Source organism: Tubulanus polymorphus, chromosome 9, assembly GCF_964204645.1.
Source record: "Tubulanus polymorphus chromosome 9, tnTubPoly1.2, whole genome shotgun sequence".
Classification (NCBI taxonomy): Eukaryota; Metazoa; Nemertea; class Palaeonemertea; order Tubulaniformes; family Tubulanidae; genus Tubulanus; species Tubulanus polymorphus.
The window spans coordinates 8,817,552-8,840,398 of record NC_134033.1 but is presented as its reverse complement, the minus strand read 5'-3'; the positions used below and the strand labels follow the sequence as shown (position 1 = coordinate 8,840,398).

The 22,847-nt window shown below is 37.4% G+C and overlaps 1 protein-coding gene across 6 annotated transcripts in view; it reads right to left on the bottom strand.

The window, feature by feature from the left end:
• LOC141911138 (carnosine N-methyltransferase-like) overlaps positions 1-22,847 on the bottom strand; it is a 64,675-nt gene that overhangs the window by 5,730 nt on the left and 36,098 nt on the right. For 4 of the 6 annotated variants that reach the window (XR_012619981.1, XM_074802105.1, XM_074802107.1 and 1 more), the window contains exon 6: positions 12,525-12,638. The exons of 1 other annotated variant lie outside the window; for it this stretch is intronic. Coding sequence is in view for 4 of the 5 variants with exons in the window: in XM_074802105.1 (XP_074658206.1) it covers positions 12,525-12,638 (114 nt within the window). In the remaining variant the exon portion in view is untranslated. The remainder of the gene's footprint in view (positions 1-12,524; positions 12,639-22,847) is intronic. One more of the 6 variants, XM_074802106.1, reaches the window with a different exon arrangement.

Below are 22,847 nucleotides of genomic sequence, written 5' to 3'. Positions count from 1 at the left end.
GGTAATTCTCAAGTTGGGTTATAGGTACAGCGCTGTGGATATTTTCATCAAAAAGCCTAGTCACGGGCAAGTCATTTTGTGAGTGATCGGAGAAACATTTGCCTTTATCAAAAGAGCCTTAACTAGAAAAAATCTATCTATGTGGTCGGGTTAGCAACAAGTTCAATCAGTATACAATTAACCATAGTTACGAATGAAACCATCATGAGGGTCAATATCTTTAACTTCATTCAATAAAACAGATCTCTGGGTTTAAAATTTAGGGCATTCCATGACAAAATGAAATTCGCTTTCTACCTTGTTTTCACAAAAAGGCCAGATCTTATCCTCGAGCCTTATATTACGGTATCGTCCAATTTCGATCTGTAGACCCAGGGTGCAGCTTCTGATTTGAGCCAATAGCGATCTCTTATATCTAGATAGGTTTGATGTAATATAAGGTTCGGGGGAAAGATTCTCCTTAACTGTCCTATAAGTTCTGAACTTTGGTGGTTTCTGAACTTTGGGGGAAAGATTCTCCTTAACTGTCCTATAAGTTCTGAACTTTGGTGGTTTGGTGTTTAGTGATATTTTCCAAGCATCCTTATATACGGTAAAAATGTCATCTATTGTTATATGCAACTGATCTGTGAAGTTAATTACACAATTAAGAGGGGTACATATTCTATTGAAAAATCTTCTACACCATGTATCAACATTGCTATTTTCATAGGTTAGAAGAACATTTGCTTAGTTATTCTCGTATTTGGCATAGATATCATTCGCTTCCAAAATCGTATCTGATGTTTGATACGTTTATATTTACATGGTAACCACCCCATATCCCCATAGAGAAAAGGTAACGGCGTTAACGGATTAACTCCTAAAAATAAATTGCCCATGGGCAAAGTGTGGTTTACCTTGAAAGCTAGAGGTTGTTTGGAATAAGGGCATTGCTTGAAAAATCTTTTTAATTCGTGACTTCAAAGTTCCACAAGTTAATATTGTTTTTTATCTGTCTTAAAGAATTATTTTGTAGTCAAATAAGACCAAACATATACATTTGTTTACGGTCCACGCCCAATATTTTGTAGGGTAGAGGTAGGCGCGGCAGGGAAACTTACATTTTCAAAAAAATATGTTTCACAATATGAAAAAATATTCAAATAAGGCCATCCCAAAATAATTGTCTGTTTGCCGTAAAACGGACTCAACTTTTCAGCATGATTTGGTAGGTAGGTAGGTAGCAATTTTTTTGGCAAAACTTTTGGGCAACAAAAACAAATTTTTCACCATTGGGCTTTTTTACATGGAAACAATATCGCAACAAATCATCTACGTTGTGCACGGGAAAAATTTGTCTAATAGCGTAGATTTCAAGAATTATTCTACAATTATAACTTCGTCCAGAGCGTCATCTCTGTGTTAAAAAATAAACAGTACATTGAATATGTGCGCGCTTTTACGTTACCAGCTTTAATATAGTCACTATTAGAATGAATGGCAGCTTATTGGAACACTGCCAGTTTCCTGGAAAACCTAAACCAGGCCACATGTCAAGGCATGTTTTCCGACAATGCACACTTGAATTCAAACATATGTAGCTCATACGTCGGCAGTGGGTCGGTCGGTCGGCCCTTTTTATCAAAAATGAAATTTATTTCAATGAATCCCAGAAAAAAGTTTTCACTCGGTACCTTTGAAGTCGGGTCGGTCGGGTTCGGCAAACAGACCATTATTTTGGGATGGCCTAAAATTCATGTCACATATCAGAGGGTGGCTGAATATTGGGTCTTGGATACCTCTTCCAATGTTGGCCGCGGAAGCTAAAATACCGTTACAGAAGAAATCAGCTATTAGATCGTTTAAATCCTGGAATTTACCACTACAATATTCAGACCTCGACAGACCTTTTAGTTTGCTGCTTAGTATTTTCAGGTCACAAGAAATTACAATTTATTACAAATTCTATCGAACAGAAAACACAGCGCTCATCTTCTGCTATGATTATTCAGCCTATTTTCGTGTCAAACGTGCACGCGTTACAGCATCACCCTTAGTAGTGTACTGTACGAGCTTGTGTGTATGTCATGTAGCACTCCGCGCGCACGTGGAGGCCACGTGTAAGTGAATATTCGCTTACACCTCAATCAAAACAATCACTGGGTATTAAAAAGAAACAATACCTATGGCGGATAATAATTACATTCTCACCAGCAATGAGCATTTGAAATTCGCACGTATATGGCACCTAGTCCAATGAAACGTTCACCATTCTATGGCTTTCCCATAATTATTTTAGTATGGTAGCGCCGGAATTCCCTGTATATCCCAAAAACAGCCAATCCCATTCGCTCGTAGAGACGACGCCCCCAATCGAGGTCATTGCAATTTTATACACGAGAGCTAAGAATTTTCCCGCCAAAAACAGTTTTTCATAGAATTTTAACTCAGTTGAGACAATGTCATCGACGGAGGTTTGCAATGTCTTCAATCGCATCGATTATACGTTGTTTAACCCGAGAACCAATGAAAATGCTCGCAAAAAAAATGAACTACGATTTTACATGAATTGGCTCAATGCTAACATCATATCGCTGACAAAGGTAAACCAAAAATCTACAGGCTCTATACTGAACGCGCTCAACCATATCGGACTCCTTCGATCGCCAAATCTCAGCTCCATAACTAATGACTAAATCAACACTTGTTTCAAATAATTTAGTAAAAGTTTTATAACCAATGTTTTTGATCAGTTTAAATTTACATATAATTCTGCCAAGAGCTTTTCCACCAGCAGACGCTAGTCGTTCACAGTGCAATTTGAAATTTAAATGTGAATCTAAATATACAACTAAATATTTTTAAGATTCAACCTTGTTTATTTCTTGGTTATTCCAGTAAAAAACAAAGTTTGTTAGTTTCTTCCGATTTTGCCTAAAATGAACAGTGTTAGTTTTTCCTGTGTTAATTGAGAGAAGCCATTTCCTTCACCACTGGGAAGTTTTATCATTCAAATTTTGTTACTCCTCTTCCAAGTTGACAATCAGCACAATGTCCTCAGCGTAGGCTAAAACATTAGTAGTTAAGTTTTGATTCTGAGCATATAAGTTAAGAAGAAGATCGTTTAAACATAAACTCGCTAAGGTTGGAGAAATTGGGTCACCTTGTCTGACTCCACTTTCAATATTGAACTTACCGCTATCAAAATCTGGCGATATTTTTATATTACATCTTGTGTTTTGGTATAAACCATGGATAGCCCAAAACATTTTCCCTCCTATACCAATCTTCAACATCTTAAAAAGTTGTAAATTTCTATCTACAAAATCGAAGTATTTTTCAAAATCCACAAAACAGCAGTAGGTATCTTTCCCTTCAATTGTATTTTGATTTATAATAAGCTTACTTGTCAGCGTGAATACATGGTCCTGACATGATCTATTCTTACGAAAACCGTTTTGACAATCAGACAAAATATCGTGCACTTCTAAAGATGCTGAAAGCCGGCAAATTAATGCACTAGTGTAAAGTTTGCCAACTCAAGACGAAAGGGCAATACCTCTATAGTTGATAGGAATGTATGGATCTTTTAATGTGCTTTTTGGTATTGGAGCTATAATACAGTTTGACCATTCTTCAGGAATCACATGATTTGAAAAACAGTAATTGAACAATTTTACGAGACATGGCCAGAGTGAAGGTTGTATAAGGATTTCATTTGGAATATTATCAACTCCTGGAGATTTTTTCTTTTTTAAATATCTGGTAAATTTTCAGAGTTCATTTAATGTAAATCTTTGGTTCAATTCAGAAAAATAGGTATTTTCATCTTGAAGCATGCAATTTTCTCTAGTAATTTTCTCATTCAACATGGGGCGTAATTAATTAATTTTGTTTTGATTCAGTTGTTTTTTGTAGAGCCGTGAAAACTGTGTTTTCCACTCGTCAGCAACAATCTCTCTATTGTTAGTTACACCATTGCCCTATTCTTACACTCGCAGGAATGGACCTTTTGTTTCTAGGGCCCAGTGAGTTTATCTTATTCTAGAATTCCTTAGGATCTTTTGCTGTAATAAAATCTAAATCACGGACTTGTTTGTTATAGTATTGCCTTTTATTGTCGTGGCAATTTATCAAAGTACTTTCTTGCGTTGACAAATTCAAAATAAAGATTATCTTTTGCCCTTCTATCACCTCTGTAGGATTTACATATTTTCAGTTTACTAGTCGCATTCTGCCATGTGTCGGTTAGTTCATGACACCAATACAGTTTACTGAGCTTCAGTTATTTGCCCAATGATTTGTAAGAAACGCTTTTGAAGTTAAGAGAGTTTTCCATTTCCGCAGTTAATACTTTAATCAATTGTTTATAAACTGTATTCAGTTCATTTTGTCGAACCTCTAAAGTTTCCAGATGCTCACTAATTTGGTTTATTGTCGCAGTGAAAATTTCATTTTGCATAAAGTTTTCTATGATTTTGTCAAAATAGTAACGTCTACACACTGCTGGATCTGTGTTATTGTTGTCATTTGAATAGTCTAGAAACTCAATAAACCGTGATATATCAACACTTACCATAAGCATATAATGGTCAGGGAGCTTACTTCTTATACCTATGTTTTTTCCAGAATAAGCTCTATTCGCCAATTCAATGCTTGGAAGAACCGAAGTCTTTACAATATATATAGTTGTCCTTGGAACGGCTATATATACTACTACGGATTTTCCCCTCGATGACATACAAGTAAAATTATCATTTTCGCTGTTCAAACGCCCATTTAATACAAAGAAATCGACATCGTTCAGAAACTCACAAAACGTTTTTCCCTATAAATTTTAAATCTCATCAATAACTACTCTTTTTGGTAATCCATCATCAATCAATATATCCTGGAGGTTACCTACCTAGATCTCCACATAAAATTGTAAGATCATATTCGCTTAACATATATATATGTGTGAAACTATATGACTTAAAGCATCGGTAATGTTTCTACTCCAAGGTGAACCTTCTGGAGGAATGTAAAAATTGAAAAGTACAATGGAGAAATATACAAATACAAATTGAGTATATTTATGTACAAGTTTCTGATGGTGTGGTTCGGAAGATTGAAATGTTCGCCGATAGGTTTATCCATTTTCTTGTGTATGATATCAAATTTGTGACCGTTCAAGCGTTTGACGTAATGTTTGTCCAGTTTCTCCGATGTAGATGGTTCCAGGGCAGATATCACATGTGATGGCATAAACAACGTTGGTGGAGTCGCATGTGTAGGGTCCAGTGACTTTGAGTTGTTGGCTGCGATGACGGTCGGTGATGAGTTGATGAGAGGCCAGAGTTGACATCTAGATTTGTTGCAGGGGCGCGTGTATTTGCTATCTGAGTCTTCTTTGGTGGATAGTTTGCTGCTGATGAGGAGTTTTCTTAGGTTTGCTGGTTGGCGGTACGCGATGACTGATCTTAGTGGTAGTATGTCGCGTAGATGATCATCCTCTTCGATTATGGGTTGGAGATCTGATATGATTCGTTGGATGCGTAGGCGCGCACTGTAGGTGACTGCGATGGGGATTCTTTCGGTTTCTTCAGACGTGGGCGGGTTGTATTGGAGTGTTCTTTCTGTGGGTATGTGAGCAGCGCGAGTGATTTGTTGGTCGATGGTTTCAGGGTTGTACTGGAGTTGGTGGTATATCACGATATATCTGGCTGCCCCCAAAAATTCCTTGGTTTGAAAGCTGTCGCTTGGCAATGGCCAGGCGTGTAGATTCAATTAAGCTTTCAGAATAACTGTTATAATTGTTAATGTTGTATTGAGCCCCCTTGGAGCTTTTTTGTTTGATTTGCTCATCCTCCGCTTCAGCCAATGCGCAGCATCCGGAGAAAACCTCTGAAGAATTGCCCAACGGTGCTCTGTATAGCGCCACTTTCACCGGTTCCGGAAGTTAGGAGTCCGTTAACAAGCTATATCTGTGATCAAGGCTAGGTTTTGCCTGGATTCTTAGAACCAAAGGGACTTGGTGACACAACGGCTTGGCCATAGACTGTAGAATTCTTTCTATAGTTGCCACAGTTTCGGACATTGTCTCCGGATTTGGATTATCCTGGGCCATGGAAACCAGTGAAATATCTTGGAAAAGAAGCGATTTGACAGATACTTCGAGCTAATTGGTGCAGCGCCCCCATTGCTCGTTATGGTATAGTGAAGGTGGGCTGTGGTTTTTTGGGTAGTCCTATTGTAGTTGACCGATCAGTCTAACTCATTGTGGTTTGAATCCGGGGTCCTCAGCACCTGGAGTGGCGTTAATAAGTCTTGTACTGCCAGGCTTTCAACCCCACAGTGTCGTGTCCTAAGTAGCACGCCATTCTTCTTTGTATGCAGAATGTGGTGCCAGAACTAACTCTTCGGTGTCATCGGGTTGACTGAAGATTTTGGCAGCCGAGCCTCTAGGCTGGGTTTGTTTTGGTTTGGCCTTGGTTCCTCCGTATCTAGAAAGAACTTCTTTGACCATCCATGAATGGAATGTTCCCTGTCTCTTCCAGTGTTGATGGTGATGGGGAGCACGATCCCTGTCCCTTGTAAGATAAGGATATTCTGGATCACGAGATTTTTCCTCATCAGAAAATTTGTTGACATCATCAAACACTACCCCATCTAGTGGGTTGCCCAACAGCCCCGGCGGTACGGGTGAAGGTTTAGGAGCCGGGGGTTCCATACCTTTTAGCCGTTCTTTAAGGGAATTCTTACATATTTTTGATGTCACTTGAGTCAGGCGGTTTATCAACTGGTAATCTAGAACTAATCGACACTGTTTCTTCTGAGAACCCTTGCACCTACGCCTGGTAGGCGACAGAGAATAGGTTCATCTTAATCTAGATCATGACCTACAACAAGACCTTGACCAAGAGCTGGGGTCGGACGATGAACAACGTTGTTTTTTATCAGAGCACTGGCCCAAACGTCTTGCGTCTGTTTCTGATATCAACTGGATCGTATGCCCGATTAACCACGATATATTTCAATAATTTACGAGCGCTGCCGAATTACGTTTTCTGGAGAGCTTAGCAAAGATGGTGGTATGTTACGGCGCCGCTACCATAAGTCGATTCGGGCGTTATCTGCCTAGCCAAAAGCAATAAATAGAACACGTTATGAGCTAGAACATTCCAATTGATTGTAGTAACAAAACGTGTGTAGGTATCAATATAATGTCGAGAAACTTTTTTCCACCAACGAACGATTATTGATGACACCAAGATGGCCGCCAATTGCATGATAATTGGCTGTCCGATAATTGGCTGTCCGAAAATACCTGTCTCAGGTATTAAAGATCCCAATCCATAAAATAGCCGCTACAAATTTCAATGAACGAGAGTCCCATGGGCCTTGAAGCATTGGTAGATTATACTGTGGTAATGTATCAAGTGGTTAACCCTTTCAGTGCGTCTACACCGCAGTGCAGTGTATAATTCGGATATGGAGTTTGCTAGTACACCGCACTGCGGTGTATTGGTGTAATTAGTAATTTGTTTTTATCTCTATTGAAAGATGGCAGCACCTGCCAAACATTATGAAATATTAGTAACTATCGATACACTGCTCAACGCTGTAGACGCACTGTAGTGGTATTCCCGTAAATACACTAGCGCGGTATTATTCAAAATCTTCAAATTATCTCCAGCACTAAAAGTGTACTGTTTGGTAAAGTGTACTTTTTGGGCCATTAAATCAGAAATCTGGCGACGCTATCTTGTAGGGAATAATTGAAACACTATTTTCAGTCATTTTCAGCTGTGTCTACTGTTTTACGAGAACGGAGTTAAAATTTGAAGTTACTATGAAGTCGCTATGCTTTTTTTTACAACGATTTTTCGATTCATTTACTAGCATTGGCATGATGTCATAGACATCAACCAATGCTAAAACGGCAAACCAGTAGGAAGCTACAGGACCCCGAATTTGGGCACAACTAGGGATGCAGGGACACCATGCCCACTTGGGAAGTGGTTTTAAATTCTAAACAATCTAACAATATTCAATAATATTCAATATTCAATGCCCCCTGGTGACCATATACAAGAACCAATGATCTTGAACCTCGGCACAATCATAGAAAATATCAGCAGCTACAGTTTTGCAATTGATCATGATAACAAAATATGCCTCGGTACCAATATAATATGGAAACACTAAGTTATTCTAGTATTCAATGCCCCCAGGTGACCATATGCAAAACTCAATGACCTTGAAAGTCACCATTATCATAGAACATGTCATGAGCCACAATTTTACTTTCGATTATGGCAACAAAATATGACTAGGTAACAATATAGTAAGGAAATACTAAGTTATTCTATTATTCAACACCCCCTGGTGACCATATAGAATAACTAATGACCTTGAAACTCACCACAATTATAGACCATGTTATGAGCTACAACTTTTCAATTGAATGTGGTAAATGCATAGGTACAAATATGATATAGAAATACTAAAATATTGTATTATTCAACACCATTGGTGCCCATATACAAAAACCAATGACCTTGAAACTCACCACAATAACAGAACACGTCATGAGCTACAACTTTCCAATAGATTGTTGTGACAAAATATGCTAAAGTATCATTACAATGTGGAAAAACTTTTTTCCACCTACGAATGAGTAGTGATGACACCAAGATGGCCGCAAATTGCGTCATAATTGCCTGACCAAAGAATACCCATCAGCAATTGCAATGAAAAAAGGCAAACCATTAGATGACCGCCAATTGCCTGATCACAATTTCCTGTCTCAGGTCTTAAAAATCCCCTTCCATAGAATACTCATCACATATTTCAGTGAATATGGCAAGACATTAGGAAGCTACAGGACTCAGAATTCAGGCCAAAACTGACATTTTTGGGCACAAAAAAGGTCACAGGACTGCCATCTTGAGTCCAACCGACCCAATTTTTCTCATGCTGATCGGCCCTCGGTACAAATACATCTGAAAGATCAAGAAAATCGATCAAAGCGTCTTCTAAATTTCCCGTGAAACTTGAATAAAGGACCAATGGTTTAGTGGCTCGCTAAACTGGTGTGAAGTAAAAATGTAGTCCGAAAAAATTCATTTCATTGAAAATTAATAAGAAAAAATATATCAAAAAGGACTTTTGTCAGTGATGACTGACTTTTAAACGAGAATGGAACCTTCGAAAAATTGATCATGGGAATTTTTGTCTCAACAAATAAATTTTCATAATTTTAATACATCCAGGGAATGACATATAAACCAATTAAAACTATGAGCGACGTTTTATTAAAAAACGGTACAAAGGGAGAGCCTGGGCGGTTTTTCATGATCATACGGCCCAATTAGGACAGAAGCTCCCAAGTGTATGCAAATTTGAGGCCCGTGCCAGTTACTGATGAAATAAAGTTTATCGACTGACATGATTTTTAATGATTTCACGATAGGATTGCTTTAAGTAGCTTACATCTTCACTCAGACAAATCGTCGTTACGCGACTGTTTTCAACGCAAACGCTCATCACTGTGCCGTGATTTACAAACTAATACAAATAATCAGGCTCCAAAAAGGATCGTTAATGCGAACGTCAATAAAATGACTACAATGACTACAATTAATGATGGTAAAACAATTATTCCAGTCGCATAAATATATGACTCATCTTAAAATATTCGATGCTATTAGCTGATCAGTATCATCAGTGAATCAGCCGTGCGTGGGGCGAACACGGAAGTAAATTTCTGCAATTTGAAACCAGAATTTCGTCAGATATCTTGATGCAACGTTACCTTGTGCACGGGATTTCAGAACTGGATGAATCATTTAACACATCGCACAATAAATCATTATATCATACGCCTTGAGTATCAGTATTCGCGCTAGAAATGATGAATATCAACCTCTTCAATTGTGCCACCATTTTTTTTGCGAAATAACGTGCAACTGCTGATCCACCTCATTTGCATATTCAACTAATGCTATGACGTCATGATGGAAGTCAAACCGGGTCAACACAAATTGTATACAAGTGATCCACGGATCTTAATATCTCGGGCACAGAATGTTATCTTTGAAATGTCTAGGCGCCACCTGATTGATGCATCTGTAAGGTTTTCCTTGAACACTTCATGGATGTGTAAAATCGGCTGATTTCGGTGAACAACATCATGGCATCTAATCAGCAATCATCGCGGCAATACGGGATATCGACAAATTCAAGTTCTTGAATTACTCGTTTGATGGCGCTAGTCAGAACCGGAAATTGGAACCTAAATCCGCCATGTTCTAGTTCATTTGCAATAAAAATCTCTTGCTTCAAGTTTTTAGGTAGCGATATTTTACTTACTATACACCGGCACGCATAATCCATTGAGTATGATATCCTGACAATGTGTTGAATTCGATAAAACCTCACTTCAAACGCTAAAGATTACTAGAAATGTCAAAAAACTACCAAAAATAACTAATTTAGCGATGACGCTCGAAGCAGATAATGGAAGTAATGACTGGTGCAAGGTGTCATCACTTTGTTGTTGAGTTCAAGACTCTAAGGTAAATATATTGCAGGCAACACTGATAAATATGAAATAATCTTATGAAATAAAATTGATTTTAGAAGGACTAAACTTGTAGATTCATAATAAAAATATGAAAAATACCAGGACTCGAACCAACAATCTTAATTGGGCCGTCAAGTGCTGCCACCAGGCAACCAGTCTTTACATCGTCAGCCATTGCAAAATGTTTTTTGATAATTTTAGGACATTTATAGTGATTTCTAGCCTTTGCAGTGAGGGTTTATCATATCCAACGTAGCGGTAGGATAACATATTTCAAGGATTATGCGTGACGATAAATGATAAGTAAAATATCGCTCATTGAAAACTTGAAGCGAGAGATTTTCATTGCAAATGAACTAGAGCATGGCGGATTTAGGTTCCAATTTCCAGTTCTGACTAGCGCCATCAAACGAGTAATTCAAGAACTTGAATTTGTCGATATCCCGTATACACGAGGTTTGGGCCTATTCGACTGTGCGCGCGCATAATCTTCCGTGAAGTAGCATATCGATTGAATCTTTGGTTATTTGCATAATGAAATAGATATGGGGAGACGGAATCGATACTACGGCTATCAAATTAAAAATGAACATATAAGACTCTCCCATGACTGGGAAATGAGAAACTAGAACCGAGCAGATTAATAGATGAGAAGATTAAAAGACCAGTTTTTCTGCGTCAATCGAATATGCCCTTACATTGATTGACAGCAGGAGCTCAGCCAACCGCAGGGAGCAGTTATTTTACTTCAATGTAACGTTGTACATCGGCCTACTAGCCGTTTGATGAAACAAAATGCTCCTTGAAATTTCTTTAAAAATCGCCACAAATTCGTCGATATCTCAAATCGATATCGTCAAAAATTCAATTTCCAACAGATTTTAGCCGCATGATGAAGCTACATTTTGCACATAAACATAGTAGATTGCATGAATTCGTGTCATAGTTATAACCTCATTTGTTAGCAAAAATTCGATTTTTGGACCCATTACAACATCTCGGGCTTCGCCGAAACTACCGAACAAAGCATCGAATCTTGACGAGATAAAGTTCTTCCAACGTAAATAGCATTGCATTTTCTCATGTGTAATTTTGGACAGATAAAGATGCTGCATAAAAAACGTGCTCAAATAAATCGAATTTTTGACACTTTTTGGTTAATTTCTCAAAAAATATGAAAGCCACAGCTTTCAACTTTGCGCATCATAAGAAAAACAAATTACAAAATATATTTTTGCTTAATCTGTTCAATTCACCCATTAGTAGTGAAATTACAGGCAACTGAAATTGAGTGTGCTAAAAATAGCTTTGAGCGTAGTGTATAAAGCATAAGAATGATTATGATTAGCCAGACCATTGACAAAAAATGTATAAAACGTGCTGATTTTGACGAACAAAAATGGCTGCCAGTCAGCCATCTTGAATCTGGCAGGGCCAGTTTTTGGACGGAAGATGTGTCTACGGTAGATACATGTATAAACCAAATATCAAGACATTACCTTGAAGCGTCTTCAAAACTTCCAAAAATAATTGGATTCCGTCTACAGACGGACGCTATGACGGACGGACGGACGGACGCAATAGCGTGCTGGGACTAAAGTTCCAAATGGACTAAAAAGGGATTATTATCGGCACAAAGAGCATGCGCGACAGACATTTTAATTCAGTGGCCAAATCAACAACAATTAGGTTCCATGCTACAAAAATCATATCTAAACGTTTTCCCATTTGACCTACCAAATTGCACATATTTTAAATTTTAAACTACAAAGAACGCTAATGAGGCATGGTACACAACACACGCTGTGTATATAATAGTGTCACTCAGACCAACCAGGGTTGAAAAATTCAATTTGGAGTAAATATGTTTTTGAAGGTCTAGAATATTCAAAGAATGAACAATACTTATGGGAATTATAGATATGAAATAACATAGGATTACACATACAAGATTTGAATAATTGTTTTTTACCGAGATTGATCCAGATTCCTCCAGGCTTAAGTATTCTCATAATCGTTTCGATGTATTCGATGATATTGTGAGCTGTGTCTATAAAAAATACAGTTGCGATGCAGTCCCAGGTTTCTGCGTAAAAATAAAATTCAAAAACACTTAAAGAGATGCTCTTTCTAGGTTAGTTCAGTAACAAAAACTTAGTCAAAATTCAATCAACAAATTCAAAACTGGCCTTTTACTTATACATACATAGTGGAGCAAGGGTTTTTTATTTATCAGAATATTTTTGATTTCAATGAAAAATATAGCTGCAAAGCAGCCACAACGGGTTTTCTGCAGAGCCATTCAGGATGATGGGAATTGTAGAAAATTTACAAATCGATACATAGAATAAAATGTATTAACAGATTCGAAACTAATATGCAGCCACTGTGTAAACGTCCCATGTGATTCAGCTTGGAAATCGAAATTACACGGACGTACAATCAACAAATATGAATTGATTCAACCAGGCATTTATTTTGGCATTCAAACATTATGATACTGTATTATCACCACACTTAAAAAATGGATCTGTGCTAACTCATCTTAATCTGCTGAGTCGATAGGTTGAGTAAATTAACAGATAACAACATATTAGGATTTGGAATAGATTTAAGGAATTAATCTTTTTATTGAAATATTTGAATAAATACATTTATTGTAGTGTAGATTCAATCAATAACATTATGAATCAATTTTGTGTGGGTTTCGGGCCGATAGCTTGTATGGATTCAGATACTGAATTCATAAAAGTAGTTCTTTCCACTTGTCTTACTTGTTTCTCGATAACAGTTACAGAGTTTCAATTACAATCAAATCCAAATTGACTTATAAGTACATAGGCCTAATTGAAAATAACTCTTAGTCACCGCAAACCTATTCCAGTGTTATGTCGATCATGTTGAATCACTTTGCTCGAGTTGAAAGAATCAGGTCTTTTATGGTATGATGTAACATCCGAACATCGGTTGAAGAGAGTTACCTTGGTGTTGACTGCCCTTGACCATTTAACTTCATGTGTTTCACATTGGAATCAGCATATGCCCATTTGAACTGCAAAATATTCATAGAACATGAAAACCTATATTGTATACAGTACATTCAAGTGTTGGATCCGATGTTGGATATGCGAATGAACGTTAGGCTCATTTCAATATTCTAAAGCAGGAATAATCAATAGGCCCTATTCCCATTGGTATAATACGTACAGCTGTACCGTACACTTATGAGTCAAGATTGGAGAAATCAGTATACCAAACTATGTACAGCAAATTGTACAGGCCTATAATGATTTTTGGTATACAAGCCGTGACCACATGAATGTTTTGGATCTAGGTTTAACTATTAATGTCAGCAGCTCTGAAAAGGCCTGAGTAAAATTGAATTGCATGGCTCAAATCAATTAGCCTTTCTGCGTGTGAATACTTCACTGTTTTGTCTTAATAATATTGAGTGAATAGTGCATAGACTGAATTGGACTTTAGGCTAGTCCTGCCCAAATCCTATCAATGTGATAATGGCACCAGTATAGTAACGTCATTGTAGGGCCGATGAGCGGGAAAAAGTTATGTTTGTATTACATATGCGTGTCGTACGGACTTAATACTTAAAACGCTGTTGTTACCCGTACGTGACTGTACGGTGATTTCCACAGGTGAGCTGTATGTAGGTTGACGGTCGGACTTGCAATATTGGGATTCGAAACCAAACGAAAACAAGGCAATTTGATACTATGTATCTACGTCCCCCGAAATAGCCAGTAGGGAATGACCCCTGAAGACACTGATCTTTAATTTTGAAAAATGATAGTGTATCCAGGATAACCATACTATGAAATATCATTGTCCGGCTATCAATGGTTATTGAAGATTTGAGTTTACAGGGTTTTACGGATAAGACCTACTAACCTGGACCTTTGGCCCTAGAACTCCAAAATCACTAAGGCACATCCTCTCCCCAGGGGTAATCATACTATGATATAGCATTGTTCTGTTATCAATGGTTCTTCTTGAATTGTGTTTACACGGCTTCAAATGAAGGACCTGAAGTGACCTTGAACTTTGATCCTTGGCCCCCAAAATCGATAGGGCACATCCTCTCCTTAGGGGTAATCATAATACGTAATATCATAGTCATGCGATCAACGGTTCTTCTTGAATCGCTTTCACAAGGTTTCACATGAATGACCTGTAGTGACCTTGACCTTTGATTCTTGGACCCCAAAACCAATAGGGCACATCCTCTCCCTAGGGGTAATCATACTGTGTAATATCATAGTCCTGCAATCAACAGTTTGTCTAGAATCGCGTTCACAAGCTGATGCGGGCGGACGGACGGACAGACGCCAGCAGTAGTCCAGTGATTTTCTCACCGAGCAACAGAACGTAACTGCAGGGTTGATGAAAGTTAATTTACATATATAGCCTCACCTAAGCCCAAACCCCATTCTTTCACACATGTGCGTACGTAGATTATAGGAACTCACGAACAGCGTTTGTAGGGAACTCACGTCCGGCTAACCCGTGGAGATCACCGTAAAGTCTGGTACAGGTAACAACTTCGTACTCAAAATGGTATTGGCTACTATAATAGGCCTATAGACGTTTAAATACCAGTAGGCTTTCTTAGTTTCTACACTTCACAACCAAACCAATTTACCAACCAGTATATTTTAGTTCCAGAGCGCACTAACCGGCACAGGCCTCTGTGTGGTCCATAGTAGGCTATCGATACTTCTCTGTCGTTTCTTTTCTTTCTGAAGCTGAATTGTCAGAATGTAGTCGAACGTATTTCTAGTAGCCAACAGCTACTATTTTTTGACGCCTTTAGTTACATGAACAGATCAGCAATATACTAAAATTAAGCGGTATAAGAAGTAAACCTGTCGGACTCGCGAATGCCGGACTCTTAAACTCTTGGACTCGGACCCATTAGCGTCGGTGAGCAATAAATTCATGAAATTGACTTTGAATTGATTGTGCAGGAGAAAAGGAATAGCTCTTCTTCAAAAAGAAGAAAGAAATGTCGCAAGACAACACATGGCAACAAATGGCAACAACATGGCAACTAATTGAACGGGACCAAATTGACGATATTTAAGGCTCGGCAGTAGTTTTATTAAGTTGATTCATAAAAATCCAGATGAAGTGTCTGGAAACTGAAGTGAGCTGAAGGATATCATATGGATTGTATCGGCAACAGCGGTAAACTAAGAAAGCCTATGCCCTTTTAACAAAAACTGTGTGAAAAAGGGGACAAAAACAATAATTACCAGAATTTCAATAAGGGTTTTTTTTGTGAAGAAACAGAAAACCCTAAAAATCCTTTTCAAGATAAGAAAAAATAGCTTTCAATTAATTAGCAAGAAAATGCTATTGATGATTTCGTTTTCATCAAGGACATCTCAGGTATCCATAATAACCACAAATTATTACAAGTTATTTAGTTAGCCAGGTTAAGAAGACACCCATTATTACCGAAAAAGTGAACCACAACATACTCCTCATGCAACAATCGATCTGCTGTCTGTATCCACGCCTGTATCAACGCTGACTTCATCGTTCTCTCGACATTAAGCTTTTGTCAGAATGGCAAGGGCGTATCAATTTGATGTGTAAGGGTGCATTGCTTGTGTTGAATGTCTAGCAATTCAAGCTGGGCTGGATGGTGTTAGTCAAATGAAGTGACCAAGTCGGCTAATATAGATGATGATGGCTAATAGTCTGCCAAAGCGCTGCTCAAAATATTCAAGAACTTTTCATCTTTGGCTAAATATATTGTGGGATTTCTCTCATATATTCACCTAACACAGATAACATAATTATCATTATATTAAACCAATACAGTGCTTTGTGTTCTTCTCGATGCCAGAGATTATAGCACAGGTTTTGTAAGACGCTTTTACCATTTAGCAATCTCAACTTTTCCTGAAGGCTATAACCACTATCCTCTCATTTTCAAGGGATGATAACAAGAGCCCCAAGGGGCACTATGGCCAGCCTGTCAGCTTTTCATAAAATGGCAAATTCTGTGGGTTAAATTTGTCAAAATACACTGAGAGTCAATACCCAATAATTTACACAATACAATCGTAGAATACAAAAGTAGCACAGACAGCGACTGGATCTAGCAGGAACAAATACCTCAGATAAATCTTTTCCCTTGGTCTTATTGATTTTAATGCGGAATAGAATTGAATTGTATAAAACAAAATTGAATTGGATTTGATATTTTTTGCAGAACAAAATTTGATTGAATTTGTAGTTTGAGCACATGGCTAATTAGCATATCAAGGTCATCCATCCGATTTAAGAAAAAGCTATTTTTCTGGACTTTGCATAATGGTCAATGATATTTTCTGTAGTGCTAATAAAAATATTCCTCCCCAAAACCAAATCAACTAAAAAAACAGAAATCGCTCTTGAAATACAATTTTAGATCTAAAAATAAAACCAGGAAGTAAAGTATTGTTCCGCCTGTATGGTGTTTTTTAACGCAATTTAGTATTGTTAGAAATTAATCTGCATATTGATACTAACGTTTTTCTCGTCAAGATAACCCCGGGTATATGCATAATAATCTTAGTTCAAATATTTTCAAACAAATCTTTTTCTATTAATAGATAATTCTTTATCTTAAGATTAATGGCTTCGTTGATTTTGGTGAGCTACACGTGTCACTAAAACGAGGGCGCTATCATCACAGCTCTGCAGTAAATATTGCAAACTACGTCGCGCCTCAACATGGAATTTTCAGCAGGGTGTAAGATGCTTTTTAATCTTTCTCATCTTTCTCTGAATTTTAGTTAGAGTAAATCGAATGAAAATAATTAATTTCATTTAGTTCTGTGAGGATTTGAAAACTGTATTAGTCACGTGATACATGATGAACCAGATTTCTGAACACAAATCTTCGCTTCTTACATGCATGAGAAGTGCTGGTTTTATGTGCTTGCCCGGGCTCCATATCATAACCAAACATATGTTGTTAATTGAAATTACATCAAAAAATTTTTCTCGGCCTACGATATACAATACAACAAGTAGCGGCACACCTCAACGAGTATGAATTCCGTTTTTTAGAAAGGCCAACCACCAAGCCATATCGGTGCGCAAAAGTCAAGGGATATCCAGATATGACATCAGGTGGGAAATTAATTATCATTTTACAGATTTCCTTCAATTTCTTCTTTCAGAAATAAATTCATTCTTTCAACAAACTCAAGAAAGCGCAACAAATTTGCGACTGACTGAGCAAGTAACAAAGCTATCTTGTGTCAAATAACAGAGAAAACTGGGAAAATGAAGTGCAAGTCAAACCACTCAAACATAGAGGTCAGCGTTGCTAGGCAACTCAACCACAAAAATCCATCAGAGATTACAAAATAACACTAGGGGTCCAGGGACAACATGCCCACTAGAAAGTGGTTTCAAATGCTTAACAATATAACAATTTCAATAATCGATGCCCCCATCCAATGACCTTGAAAAAATTCAATGACCTTGAAACTCACCACAATCATAGAACATGTCAGCAGCTAAAGTCTATTCACAACGAGTTGACGGGCGGCTTTTTGACCACAGAGGTATCACTTTACGGTACTGAACTCTGTGTCAGAGTGCATGCCAGTTAAGTGGCTTGTTGCTATGATTTTGTACTCAGATTCAGCAAGAGTGCATAACTAGCAAGATATCGCAAGACATGCAGTCTTAGGAATATAGAATATAAGTTTATCTTGTTGTTTTATACACTCTTCTTGAATGATGCATAGAGTTGATGGATGGCAAAGCCTGGCAGTGATCCCTATAAAACAGTTGCAGTTGTTAAAAGCAGAGAATTTTCGAGGATTTTGCTTATTTTACAAAGCATTAAATGAATGAAGGAAGATATTTCTGAGTTTAACACATGTCAAGTCACATATCTTTGTAATGTGTTTTCACAGCTATGTATTTACATAACTGAAATATGGTTATTTTCGTGGTTTTCACCCATTGAAGTGGCACTATTATATCTAGATCATAAGATGGCACAGATAGCTCCAATCTTCTACCCAGTCACTATCTTTTGCTGATGCATCCATGTTATATACCGAGTTTGAATCTGATTCAGAGGAAGAATGATTGCTGATATTATAATGAATTTTTCAACCAAATCATTTGCATTTTAAACTGACTTGTGTAATATTTAAGAACTGAGTGGCTCAGATGCAAGTTTATTGTGTGTGTAGTTTTATTCACTCTTGGTGGATTCTAGGCTGCAGTGGGTCAGCTGTGATGGATCATTTGTGTAGCATTTATCTTACAGCTCACAGCAGTAGCTGCTCTTTGAGGTGGAGAAAGGCCGCCCGTCAACTCGTGGTGAAAAGACTTTTCGATTTTGAAATTGATTGTGGTAACATAATTTGCTAATTTACCACTATAATATGGAAATACTAAGTTATTCTACTATACAACGCCCCCTAGCGACCATATGCAAAGCCCAATGACTGAAAATAACCATTATCATAGAACATGTTATGAACTACAACATTTCAATTTATCATGGTAACAAAATATGCCTAGGTGCCAATATTTTAAGGAAATACTATGTATTGTATTGTTCGATGCCCCCTGGTGGCCATATACAAAAACCAATGACCTTGAATCTCACCACAATAATAGACCAGCGTTCCATTTGATTTTGGTAACAAAATATGCATAGGTAAGAATATAATATAGAAATATAGCTGCAAAGCAGTGATCAGGGATGAAAACAGAGGCATTTAAAAAACACGGAAAAATTTGAAATAAAGTATTAGAGGCTAACTAGCAGCCGCGAGCACCGAAGGTGCGAAGCCCCTAAAGGGGGTTTGGGAGCCCCCTCCCCGAGGAAATTTTGAAATTTCAAGGAGTTTTTGGCGCATCTGAGACCAATTTTCCAATGACAAAATAAGACTGCTGCCACGCGGTTGATCATTCGTTGTTTATGTCTTTAGTAAACGAAAAGGATGGCTCTGACGATATCCAAATCACTAGAACATGTTCATACTTAAATGAACTTGTCAATAAAAAAGGGTCGCTAGAGGAGTCCCTATCTATAACTGTCGTATAAGTGTCGTACTAGGAAGCTTGCAAAACATTTCACTGAAATCAGTTCATTGCGTACCATTTTTTTGAAGGAGAGCCCCACCTAGGGGTCAGCACTGATCATATTGTCGACTCACATGACTACTAAGTGCAAAGTACTAATGTACCAAGCTTAGGGAAATTAACTTTGAATATAACGATGATACAGTGTTTTTACCATTCCTTAGTGGCAGTTGTATGAACTAATTTGGCTGGTTAGCATACTATACAAAATGTACTCATACCAGGTTTTGTGATATCTATAATAAAATGGTTGAATTACAATCGAAGAACGGATGCTAAAATGAATTTTTAAAATTATGCCGCATAGTGGTGAGAATAGGAACTAATTGTGTGAGGGGTTCGTTGTATTTTACATCCAGGTACATGTGTATCAATTTTCATAGACATCCCTTTATCCGCTTATTACCTTTCCAGCAACTTGTAGGTGGCGCTACTGGAGAACCATATAAATTACCTACTTAAACCATACATCAATACAAGTATTTTACAAAGGCCTACTAACCACACATTTCAACCACGATTCTATCGCCAATGGTTAAGGAGCTACGAGCAAAAATCGTTGTTTTCAGTCCCCTAGTGGCAGTTGTATGAACTAATCATGCAGATTGGCATATTACACACATGTCTATACTTATACCAAGTTTTGTGATTTTCATAATGAATAGGATGTTTGATTATGAGTCAATAATTTTCTAAATTTCAGATTCAAATACAAGCTTGAATACATAAAAATTAGTCAAATAGATTTTTATTTCATTGAAAGAAATCCAAATTCAGAAAATATTGGCAAAAACCATAGGAAAGGGTACAGTACTCGACGGAAATATCCACTGAACACAGATTTTGAAATAAAGTATGTGTCGATTTATCCAGACGAAATGATTACAGCAAAATCAACTGACAATCAACAAGTTCGGATAATTTGTCTACCCCTGATGATACAAGTATTTTGGCAACACCTTTTAAAACCTCAACGCTTTATCAACCCGCGCCAATTAGTCAGCCACCGTCGATTTTCATGCCATCTGACCTCTTTCTACCTGTAATTAAGCAATCAAATGAAATAATTACTCAGTTATATAATATCATACAGGAATGAAAGAAAGTATAATAGAAATTGTAGGAGGCCAATTTAAATCGTGCGTTTGTCGTGAAAAATTTATAACTACTGTCTCGCAGAGCATAGACACTGTTAAGCCATCTGGAATTGGTATTTCAAGGGCTATTTAGTTAACTCCAAAAAAGTCTCTGATAAACTTTAAAAAGCTTCATATCAAGGGTATGTCGCAGGACTCTTGACGCCCATGAATTATCATCTCATAATAACAATGAATACAATTATGCATGTACGTTAATATCACAACTGATTGCTAATCCAAATATTGTAAACATGGCAATTGAGATAAAAGACCATGGGTCCAGTAGGATCAACTGAGAACATTTTAATTTTGAGCAGAAAAATTGATTTGTTCTAGGATTTGCAATTACGTATCAACAGCTGATAAAGATGAAATCATCCTGGTACACCGTGTAAAACCCATTACCATGGATATCAACTGAGTCACAAGTACGTAGTAGAACAGTTCTCTATAATGATGTCACTGGGAAAGCCCTTCGCCCTTCTGAAGGGCTTTCCCTGTGATGTCATAAAACTGGGTCAAGCATCAATTAGTAGAATGGCAAAAAATTTATAGAAATGCACATTTTCTTCCAGTACTTCCAAATGGCTTAGAGCTGATGGACGAAACCGGCCATATCAATTCCACCATCCATTTTCCACCTATTGACAAAATATCAGCTTTGTATATCCAGAGGTTACAATTTGTGCCACCAAGAGCTAACAGAAAGCTACTCTCAGGACCATTCTATAACCATCAACACAGATGATCCTAAAAAACAATTACACAAAATGTCAAGTACTTACAGCATCTAAGACAGTTGAGCTTAGTTACGACAATGACAAAAAACTTGATTTGAAACGTACACTTGCACACTCTGGTTTAAATCAATTTCCACCAGCTACAAGAATCCGCAAAGGAATTGATGACCGTAGTGACCAGATCATTCCACAAATAATAGCTTGAAAGAAAGTAATCAAAATAAATAGAGTGTAAGCCAGCCCCTTACTAACTAATTAGGCTTTCCACTGGCTCTTCTCACTACATTTAGGGCCTAAATCTAATCTAGGCGTATCCCCCAAAAGTGCTAATGAAAGTAGCTAGCCAACAATGACCATTCCTTCACCGAGTACTCATATTATATATATCATGTAAAACATTCGCTGGTTAACGGATTCTCACCTTAGATTACATAAACTCTGCTCTCGTTGACATCGATCTGAGTGATCAAGTGAACGCGGAAGTAAAATTCTGTATCAAAATTCCTACCATTTCTGCCCATATTACGTTGATTTGAGCCAGAAATCTCCAGGAAATGTAGCCAACGTAAATTGATTTACGATAGAATAATTCAATTGACTCATTTTAGGGAACATGGTTTCGTGAAATTCATTGAAGTTCTGAAGCTCGCGATAAATTTAAGCCGAAAATGATTTCAACCATCCATCATGTTATTTTATTAATAAAACACTTATTGCACACCGGCTGTAGTTATTGTTCAAGGTAAATCACGGATCCGGACTAATAATTAGTCCGAATCCGTGATTTATAATTGAGTTTGACACTAGTGGTTGTCCGGTAATTTGTAGGCTTTTCGGGATGTACTTTTATCAATAGATGACAATGCTTTGCGTTATTCTTGTCGCTGTTTAGAACCGGTAATTACACGGGATTAACTCATAGGCCTAATAAATTACTATACGCAAATTCAAAATGGTCAGACGTTTAGTTATATTTCTGTCAGAAATGAAAATTATGTTTATAAGCTGTTAGTAGTCAAATCTGAGAGGAGATAAATATTATGAAAAAAAAAATTGTCTGGAAAGTGGAAAAGGTAATAATCAAGAGTATTACAAGAGGGTTTCTGCAAAGCAGCAGAAACCCTAAAAATACTAACTTATTGTATTGTTCAACTCGCCCTGGTGGCTAATATACAAAAGCCGATGACCTTGAAACTCACCACAATCATAGAACATGTCAGCAGCTACGATTTTGTTATTGATTGTGACAACAAAATATGCCTCATTACCAATTTAATATGGAAATACTAA